Genomic DNA, 10162 nt, shown 5'->3' with positions numbered 1-10162 from the left:
ACACACACACACACACATACACACACACACACACACACATACAGCTGAAGGACCCTCATACCCCCTACCCATACTCTCTCTTTGACATACACACTCACACACAACACTGCCCACACTGCCAGCAAAAGGACCCTTACATCCTCTCCACACACACACACACACACACACCCCAGAACGCCAGCTAAGGCAGGCCAAATACAGAACTGGCTTCTTGCTGAAGTTCGCATTATTCAGGCATACACAAACACGCGCACAAACAATCACACATGCGCGCACGTCTGGTGTCATCATCTCATTCGCCACAGACTGTGGAAGCTTGGTGGATCATGGCAAGAGAATTCTGCACGCTCTTAATGCGCGTCATTTCCACCAATGCAAGTGGAGGGACTGTTTTTCCTTTCTCTCGAATGTCCGGTTTTGCGAGGAGAGGTGGTCTTCATCGGTGGTATGCTGCTTTTCGTGGATGCCGTTGAAATATGCTCTGAAGTTCTCCACGAAAATAGCCGAGCTTGTCGGCAATTGACAAACTACGTGAAATGCGCAATGTTTGTTTTTGGCTCCTAGCGCAATTCTAAGAAACTGACAGCACTTCAGAACAATCTCTTAGCTGTGCCCGTTGAAGGAGGGAGAGACGGAGAAGGGAAAAACACCAAGGTTCCGAAAACCAGGGGAGGCAACATATTAACAACTTTTTTTCTAGAAAAGCCTCGTGGGCAAACGCTAAAACAAAGACTTCAGTGCATACCTGTCGCAGTTTCCGGTGACTTTGTCCTTCACCTCTTTTGTAAATAATTGTCGAGTTTTGGACGAGAAGTCTGTGCCCGATAAGATTGGAAGAGGTGTCATCAGCCTTCAGAAAGCAGAGCGCATTCGCGTCTCTCCCCGTTCCTGCCTCCGAAGTTTCACCGTAAACCACCTTTGGCAACGAGAAAGGCATGTCTTATTACCACGTCATTTAAGGTAGGCTAAATTACACATAGCACACGGGATTTTTGTCAGGTAAATCCAACTTCATGTCTGAAAATAAGTATCAGGAATGTTAACGTTTTATCAAATTATCGACCGTTCACATTAATCTTCGCAGAAAGGCAACATAGCTTTATTCGTTGACGTAGCTACTTTCCCTGTAATATTGCCTATAATGTAGGCAATACATAACTATTATAAATCTGGCACTTAAACGTCTGGAACATTGTGACATTTATTTACATAACATAGGCCAAATAAAATACTTTAAAACCATTAAACACTGTTGATTAAAAAAAACATTGCCTGTAGGCTATTCATTTATGCTGTTAAAGTAAAATATAACACCTGGAGCATTGTAATTGACTGCAATAGTTACATTTTGGTGTCTTATCAAAAATTTGAGTAGGCTACGTTACCAGCACTAGGATTTTGCTCTCAAGTGGCAGAGCAAAGCTGAGGTCCTCGGATAGGCTTTAGGTGTTTTATATATTAGCGTTATAAATCTGCAAGCGATGAGTCCGCAGGTCTGAAACACGATGTTATGCATCCATTTAAGAATACTGAATTACAAACATTTTGTATACAATGACTTTTTTTGTTAGTGTGTGTTCGTTAGTGGGCCAGCAGCAATTTTAGTGGATTATCTTTGGTAAATGATTACATTGGGTAATATTTACTAACAAACTTAGTAATTAACATGGATACATGGGTGAAATCAACAAGGAAAAACATTTTTTTTTTTCGTATAGACCAACAACTACATGTTTTTCAAAGGTGCAAAGATTTTATTTCGAACACTGGCCAAGACTGAATGATAACTGCATTTCAGCTTGTTTAGTTATAGTCTGAGAAACAACAGTTTCTCCTGCTGCTCTGTGCACAGTTTTGTCCTTTATGATGCAGTCTTGCTCTGAGTGGTCAGATGTATCTGTGGACAGTTTTATCCTTTATGATGCAGTCTTGCTCTGAGTGGTCAGATGTATCTGTGGACAGTTTTGTCCTTTATGATGCAGTCTTGCTCTGAGTGGTCAGATGTATCTGTGGACAGTTTTGTCCTTTATGATGCAGTCTTGCTCTGAGTGGTCAGATGTATCTGTGGACAGTTTTGTCCTTTATGATGCAGTCTTGCTCTGAGTGGTCAGATGTATCTGGGGACAGTTTTGTCCTTTATGATGCAGTCTTGCTCTGAGTGGTCAGATGTATCTGTGGACAGTTTTGTCCTTTATGATGCAGTCTTGCTCTGGTTGGTCAGTTGTGGGCTGTCCTCTTGAGCCTTGCGCCTCTAAGCTGAGGGCAGTGTACAGTGATGACCAGGCTCTCTGTTCTCCCCTCACTGGAAAGGGCTATATGAATGCAATGTTGTGTTGTTGATGTTGTTGTTGTTGATGTTGTTGTTGTTGTTGTTCCACAGAGGATGCTGGTGCGTCGGCCCCCGTCGTGGACTCTGCCCCTCGTGCTGCTGGGCCTCCTGTCCACTCAGCTGGGGGCGGGGCTTACCCAGGCCACTCCCCCTCGCCACGCCGCAGCAAGTCAGAACGTCACGCTGGCGGCCATCTTGCCCAAAAACAACACGATCTACGCGTGGGCATGGCCGCGTGTGGCGCCCGCCTTGATCCGAGCGCTGGAGCGCGTGAACTCTGACCCCGCGCTGTTGCCGGGACACCACCTGGAGCTCGTCTTCCAAGGCAGCGACACCAAGGAGGGCCAGTGCTCGGAGTCGGTGGCTCCGTTGGCAGCCGTGGACCTCAGGCTGTCCCACAACCCCTGGGCGTTCGTCGGGCCGGGCTGCGACTACGCCGCCGCACAAGTGGCGCGCTTCACCAGCCACTGGAACGTTCCCATGGTGACGGCCGGAGCAGCGGCCATCGCGTTCGAGGAGTACGCCTCCATCACCAACACGGGGCCCACCTACAAGAAGCTGGGGGAGTTCGTGGTGCAGGTCCACCAGTACTTCAGGTGGACGCAGGCCATGGTGGTGTTCCACGACCACAAGCACGACGACCGGCCGTGCTACTTCACCGTCGAGGGGCCCTACACGGAGATGCTGAAGGAGAACATCACCACCAAAGAGCTGGCCTTCGACGAGAGCCACCAGCCAGTGGACTACAAGGACCTGGTGACCAGGATCAGGGACCAGGCCCGCGGTAAGTCATTGAGAAGGGATTGATCATGCTTGTGGTAAATGATTGACAAGTGATTTATCAGAGACCATACTGGTTGTAAGTGATTGAGAAGTGATTGATCAGGGCTCAGGGTCGTGGTAAGTGATTGAGAAGTAATTGATCAGGGCTCAGGGTCGTGGTAAGTGATTGAGAAGTAAGTGATCAGGGCTCAGGCTGGTAGTAAGTAATTGATCAGGGCCCAGACCAGTGGTGAGGGATTGATCTGGGGCCAGGCCCACGGTTAGTGATATTTTAATTTGCACAATCAGAGCCACATCTTATGCCCACACTCAGATTTACATTTAGCTTTTCACACTTATCATCACATTTAACACTTGGCAATTGGCAAAAATGTGATGATTCGATACTATTGCAATATTTGGGCCACGATACAATATTATTGCGATTCTTAACATATTGCGATACAACATATTGCAATTCGATTCTGCGATATACTGTGATTCATGTCTCTCATATTATTCAAAGGCATTACAAAAAATATGGAAAATAAGACTGTTCAACACACTTTAAATGTCAAGTGTCAAAAAACTTAGTAGAAGGGTAATGCAAAAACGTTGTCATGGCATGGTGCATGTCAAGGTCCTTACTATTCGCTCTTTGTTGAAAACCGAAATACACCCACATTTTCGATGTGAAAGAAGACGGATTGTTGTGTATAACAGGTTGTGATTGTGAAGCCATTTTTATTTGAAATTGCTGTTGAATGCACAACAACAAAACACCACAACAAGTGCCACCTTGTGGGCGGAATAAGGAAATTTAATGTTATCAGGTGTTCAAGTAAAATAAAAGTAAAATAGATACTTAAATTATATAATTAAATATTGTGATACTTTGAGCTACTGTATTGATTTAATTTTGTGCACAAAATATCACGATACTGAACAGAATCAATTTCCCCCACCACTACTTTACATTACAGTGCAGTCTTGACTGTCTCTGAATGACAGCAGGAGTTTAACATACTCACTGACATGTATATTACAGTAAATGCACAGTATATTAAGGTGTAGGGGCTAGAGACTTGTGCTGAAAAGGATGAGATGTCAGATGACACATACAGCCCACTGTCATTTCAAAACAGACCATCAGATGGAATGAGAATATCTCACTTCCTCTGCTCTTACATGTGCAATGTGCATCCATTAATCAGTCAAATGACTGATGTTACTTGAGTGAGTATGTGTGTGTGTGTGTGTCAATGTTCGTTAGTGTGTGTCTGTATGTGAGTGTGTCTGTGTGTGAGTGAGTCATGTTTGTGTGTGTGTGTCTGTGTCTGTGTGTGTGTGTGTGTGTGTGTGTGTGTGTGTGTGAGTCCATGTTTGTGCGTGTGTGTCTGTGTGTGAGTGTGTCTCTGTGTGTGTGAGTGTGTGTGTGTGTGTGTGTGTGTGTAAAATACTGATGGATGTGAAATCAGAGGGAAGCTCAGATTTCCTAGTGGGGGAGGGTGGGAGTATGACTGTCCCTCCTTAAATTATTAATGCCCCCCTCCCTCCGTACTTATATGGCAATGTGTGACATCACAGCATGATCTCTAATTCTTTTTACAACACAGATTCCACATGTTAAGAGGTTATATTCTCATATCAGATTCTTATTGAAAAAATTGGAATTCCTACTGGAATATCTGCAGCAATGACTGTATAGAGATGGACAGTGCATCGCCAATTCTATAGGATTTAACTGAATGGATCCACACTGTCCATAGACACAGCCACTGACCAGTGATGATGCCTAAGGGTCCTCTGGTCATTGTGCATCTCCATTCTGAACTGCATTCTGCAGTGACACTGCAGACTCCTGATCTTTACGCTTCGGGTAGTGTTACAATCAGGATAAGCGCTGTTTACAATCAGGATAAGCACTGTGGGCCAGATGTACTAACGCTTTTGCGCCCACTTCAGGCGTATTTGTTTCGCAATGTGCGTGTAAAATCATTGCGAGGTATGTACAAACAGGCCGCAATGAGGTAAAAGCGCAAACTGCCTGTCGCAGGAGCTGAGAGTGGCAGATTGCGTTTGTCATGTCATGCATATGCATTCTTGGGAGGATCCAGGGGAAAGTGGGAGTTGAGCGTAAAAAGATGGGAGGGGAAGAGTAAATAGCGCCTAGTTATGTATTCCGCGGTATGTACAAAGACTGCTCCTGAAAGCGCACGTCTATTCTGCGCCTAAATACTTCCGCCTTGTAAAAGCAGGTGTTAATCCAGTTCAATGCGTCAATAAGAGAACCTTTCAAAGACAACAGAATCGCTATTTAGAGCACCAGTTTTGTAAGTCTTTGTACTGTACTATCAAAAGCAACATTAAATTTCGTTGGCCTTTCGAATGTCTTACTTTAACTTTCACGTCATTCACTTAAACTTTCCTACTTGCTAGATTTGACCAATCTTCCATAGACTACGTGCACAAGTATTTTGAGTAGAACTACTGATCTTAATTATCTCCTTGCTTGTTGACATCTTATCATGTATGGTATTATTTCATGATCGCTAAACGTTTGATTCTTTTTAATGTTGTCATCAGTTAACTTCATTCAACTGCGCATGTAGGCGCTGGCATTCAGTTGTGGACATTCGTAAATTGCGTTTATGGGCGGAGAAAGGCAGAGAAAAGCGCAGTTTACACTAAGGATTGACTGATTGATAAATACGACGGAAACTTGGGTCTGACAGCGTTCGCAATCTGCGGTGTGTCCATGGCGCTGATAACGCTACGTTCGCAAATGTACGTACATCTGGCCCTCTGTTTCACCATTATATATGTTTTGTTTGTTTAATCTACATCCGATGAAGGATAAACAAATGTCTCATGGCAACTGGTCACTGACAGTTCATAGGTATATACACCTCTATGCTATAGGTGTGTTGGAGTGGACATCTAAAGCAAATGTTGTGTTTCACCATCAGTATGAGGGGCCTTAGTTGTAGTATTTATTGTTGTCCCTTGTGTTAACCCAAACATATATTGTATGTGTACTTTAAAATGTGATTATGTAGGATAATTGCATGCTATTATTAATGGCTAGACATATACACATTACAAACCTTTTAATGAGAGGTTATAAACCTGTTAATGAGAGGCTATAAACTACTGAGATTATAAACCGCCCCTGTTGCTAGGCTACTTTGTGTCTCAAACATGATTACTGCTGTAGTGGAGAGAATGTGTGTGAGGAAGGGACAGGGAGATAGAGAAAGAGAATAAGAAAGAGGGAGAAAGAGAGAGCAGAAGAAAAAAGAGAGAAAGAGAATGAGGGAGAGAGAGAGAAATAAAAAAGAGAATCAGACAGTCAGTTGGAGAAAGAGAATGAGGGAGAGAGAGATAGAGAGAGCAAAAGAGAGAGATAGAAACAAAAGACCAGACAATGAGTCAGAAAAAGAGAAAGGGAAAGAGGGAGAACGAGAGAAAGAAAAGAGAGAAACAGAGAGCACACACCACAAACCTCCTTCAGGGAGCCGTTCCAGCTGCTGGGGGGAGCGAGCGAGAAGAACAGGCTCTGTGTTCCGTGTTCCGTGTTCCATGTTCCGTGTTCTTACAGGAGGCATGGCAGGAACAAGTCCAGAGGAATTCCTAACGACTTCAAACAAGCACAGGCACGGAGTCGGCATGGAGATCAGATGGAATGAGATGACACATCCAAACTAATCAGGGCAATGAAGCGCCTCACACGTTAGAGACCACAAGAGGGGCAGCCGTGGCCAACTGGTTAGCACTTCGGTTCCAACCCCGACCAGTAGGAATGGCTGAAGTGCCCTTGAGCAAGGCACCTAACCCCTCACTGCTCCCCGAGCGCATTTGATGTTGATGCAGGCAACTCACTGCGTCTGGATTAGTGTGTGCTTCACCTCACAGTGTGTTTCACTAATTCATGGATTGGGATAAATGCAGAGACCAAATTTCCCTCACGGGTTCAAAAGAGTATATATACTTATACTTATACCACAACGCCACTTCTGTGCTCTAAAACTGATACCACAACGCCACTTCTGTGCTCTAAAACATGTTGTTTTCAATTGCTTACGCGGTGCAGGAACAGTTATCCAGTGCGCGGTGCAAAACACAGTACAGTACGGTGCCCTTACGCACACCGCGGTCAAAGGTCAACAATGCTGAACTTTGACTGCAGCTCGCAGTGTTGACTATTATTTTATGTTTAAGCGCAACGCCTACTACTTCCTGTCTGAAAGCCCCATAACACGACCAAGAGGAGACATGCGTGCAGCCCTTTTACTCGCTGCTTTTGTCCTGACCGATGTGCCTTGTGCTTCCTATGCAAAGACAAACGAGACGCTAGGGAGGGCGGCATGGCTATAAAGATGTGATGGAATGATGAGGGACTTAAAGCTGCAGTTGGCAAGATTTTTTTTATCATATTACTGAAACCGACACTATGCTCCGACAGAACAACATAAATCAGCCGGTTTTAGAAAAAAACCCGCACTTCTTTCTCCACCTAGAGCCTGTTATTTGTTTTGCAAAAATCCACAGCTCCCGGTTCTTCTGGTCCAATCAGAGCAGGGCTGTGTGAGATCTGACTGTCAATCACAGTCTGGTGTGCACTGACGAGCACAAACTCGATGAGGGTGCTCGGTAGTAGTGGGGGAGGGGCATGAGAGTTGTAAACATTCAAAATTCCCCTCAATCTGTCAGACTTGCCAACTGCAGCTTTAATGATAAAGAGTTAGAGTGGATGAGGCTGGTTGTTGCATAGGGGTGAAAGTGACAGAGAACATGACAGCGGGGGCTTGATATTGGGGAGGAAAGGATGTAAGGAAAAGGGGAAAGCCCCTGGGACTGGAGATATAATATTACTCAGTACAACATGCTGTCCCTCATTCACACACACACACACACACACACACACACACACACACACATTCATATGCATGCACACACAGAGAAACATTTGGAATGTATTAAATTAAACTTTTTTGGATTGTTTTGAAATATTGAATTCTCTCCGTTAACAAAAGCTGATAATTCTCTGCGTCTTAGAATTGACCTCAAACATCTGTTGCTTATCACATTGCATGTAAGTGACACCACACTGCTAATGGCTGTCTGTATGACACAGGAATGTTCCGGTCGCTGTGGAGATAGTGTGTGTAGTCCATTCTGCAGTGGGGAAATGATGCCGCCCGGCACCAACCTCCCGCTTACAAGAATGAGCTGCCTCTGACCAGTGCAGAGGCTCTACAGCGTCCAGTTAGTGCAGGACAATCCCACTCACTTTCGGGTTATAATCACATCACTTTTACTTCACATTCACTTCATAATCACATCACATTCACTTCATAATCACATCACTTTCACTTTACTTTCACTTCATAATCACATCACATTCACCTCATAATCACGTCACTTTCACTTCATAATCATATCACTTCCATTTCACTAGCGATAGCAATAATGTCTAATCGTGAAAAGTTGCTATGCTAAAGACTGCAGAGGGGGTTAGCCCTATGTTCCCACAGCCCTATGTTCCCACTTTCCTATGTTCCCACATTTGTAGGTTAAGGTCTGGGAATATAGAGCTGTGGGGACATAGGCACGCTCCCCTGCAGAGTATAGATAGGCTACTATAGATAGGCTACTATAAATAGGCAGTGATACAGGAATTCAGAGCTAGCTCTCTTTCTACAGATTGCTGTCTGTGCATTCCCTCTAAATCGTATCCGAGTTATGTTTATAGTTTGCTACATAGACAAACTGCCGTTACTAGTTCTAAATGGATGGCTGCTACGGCCAAAGGCCAGTCGTTAGTTCTATCTCTCCTGTTGTCAAGCGGGCGTATCCCAAGATTCTGATGAACTTTAGTTTTGAAACATCGCTATTTTACTTAGCCTGCTGTCATCTATCTAGCTAAAACTTAATGAGTTCGGCGAATTAATATACAAGTGTGATACGGCCAAAAAAATGGATCTACTTCATAGGTGTGCAAATAACATATGGTTAATGATCGTTCTAAATTACGTAGGACAATGGGAAATTCAACCATGCAGTGGAATAATAAAGAGTTTATTTATTACTTATTATTAAAACTGCACTGCTTGCACTTCTTAACTGTAGGGGACCCCGAGAGCAAATGTTCTTTAGTGCTGCTTTAAAGGTACACTATGCAGGTTTAGGTATTTAAAGGTACACTATGCAGGTTTAGGTATTTAAAGATACACTATGCCGGTTTAGGTATTTTTGGCGACTGTATTGCTCCCTCTAGAGTCGCAATATATTTATATTTTACTCTGCTGTTGTAAATAGCAAACTTCTCGTGACTTATCCCCCCTGTACACAATGAAAATACTTTTGTTGTGAAGGTGAAGGATTAACAACAGGCATAAGCTATCTCCAAAGAGCTATATCTACTGACAAGGTAATGTTTCACGATTCTCCCACAGATTTGTCGGGCCTCCGTTATTGAAATTGGATGACTGGTTTTCTCGCTATATAGCTATGCTAGGTGAACGATTTGCCTATTACATGTCAAATTGGCTTCGTAAAGGTGAAAATCTCGCATAGCGTACCTTTAACTTAACATTCACTTTTTTCCACATAATTTGTACACTGCATTTGCTTAACTTTCTCTTCACATTTGCTTCTTTTTTTCGATGTTTTAATTTGTGTAGAACACTAACATTACTCTAGTAGAGTTACAGCACAGACTAATATTTCTCTAGAGGAGTTACACCAGTGGCTGTGTTTGTGTGGAGTTCTAAAAATTTCTCTAGAAGGGTTAAAGCACAGGCTGTATTTGTGTGGAGTTCTAACATTACTCTAGAAGAGTTACACAAAAAGAGTTACACCACTGGCTGTGTTTGTCGAATGCTAACATCACTCTGTTGCCCTCCTCTGTTGTGTTCGTTTTATGTTTACTAGTTTTGTGTTCCCAGTCAAAAATGACCGCTGCATTATAACTTGTTATAAATCCATAGTAACACATATTATCATAATGTTGTGATCAACTTGTGTTCTATTGGATAAAACCAGTTTTGAACTTCCATTTGCTACTTA

General features: G+C 43.5%; 1 protein-coding gene across 1 annotated transcript in view; it reads left to right on the top strand.

The window, feature by feature from the left end:
- Window positions 1–425: 425 nt before the first annotated feature.
- Window positions 426–10162, top strand: part of npr1a (natriuretic peptide receptor 1a) — a 37709-nt gene continuing 27972 nt past the window's right edge. Inside the window, exons 1-2 of the mRNA XM_076301469.1 lie at window positions 426–960; window positions 2381–3113. Of these exons, the coding sequence (XP_076157584.1) occupies window positions 2384–3113 (730 nt within the window). The 5' untranslated portion in view covers window positions 426–960; window positions 2381–2383. The remainder of the gene's footprint in view (window positions 961–2380; window positions 3114–10162) is intronic.

The sequence above is a fragment of the Alosa pseudoharengus genome, unplaced genomic scaffold (genome assembly GCF_046254945.1).
Source record: "Alosa pseudoharengus isolate Yale_2024_CS ecotype anadromous, Long Island Sound unplaced genomic scaffold, YU_APseudo_1.1 YU_APseudo_1.1_scf_23, whole genome shotgun sequence".
Classification (NCBI taxonomy): domain Eukaryota; kingdom Metazoa; phylum Chordata; class Actinopteri; order Clupeiformes; family Clupeidae; genus Alosa; species Alosa pseudoharengus.
Note: the sequence above shows the minus strand (reverse complement) of the source record. Positions and strands in the feature narration are given on the sequence as shown.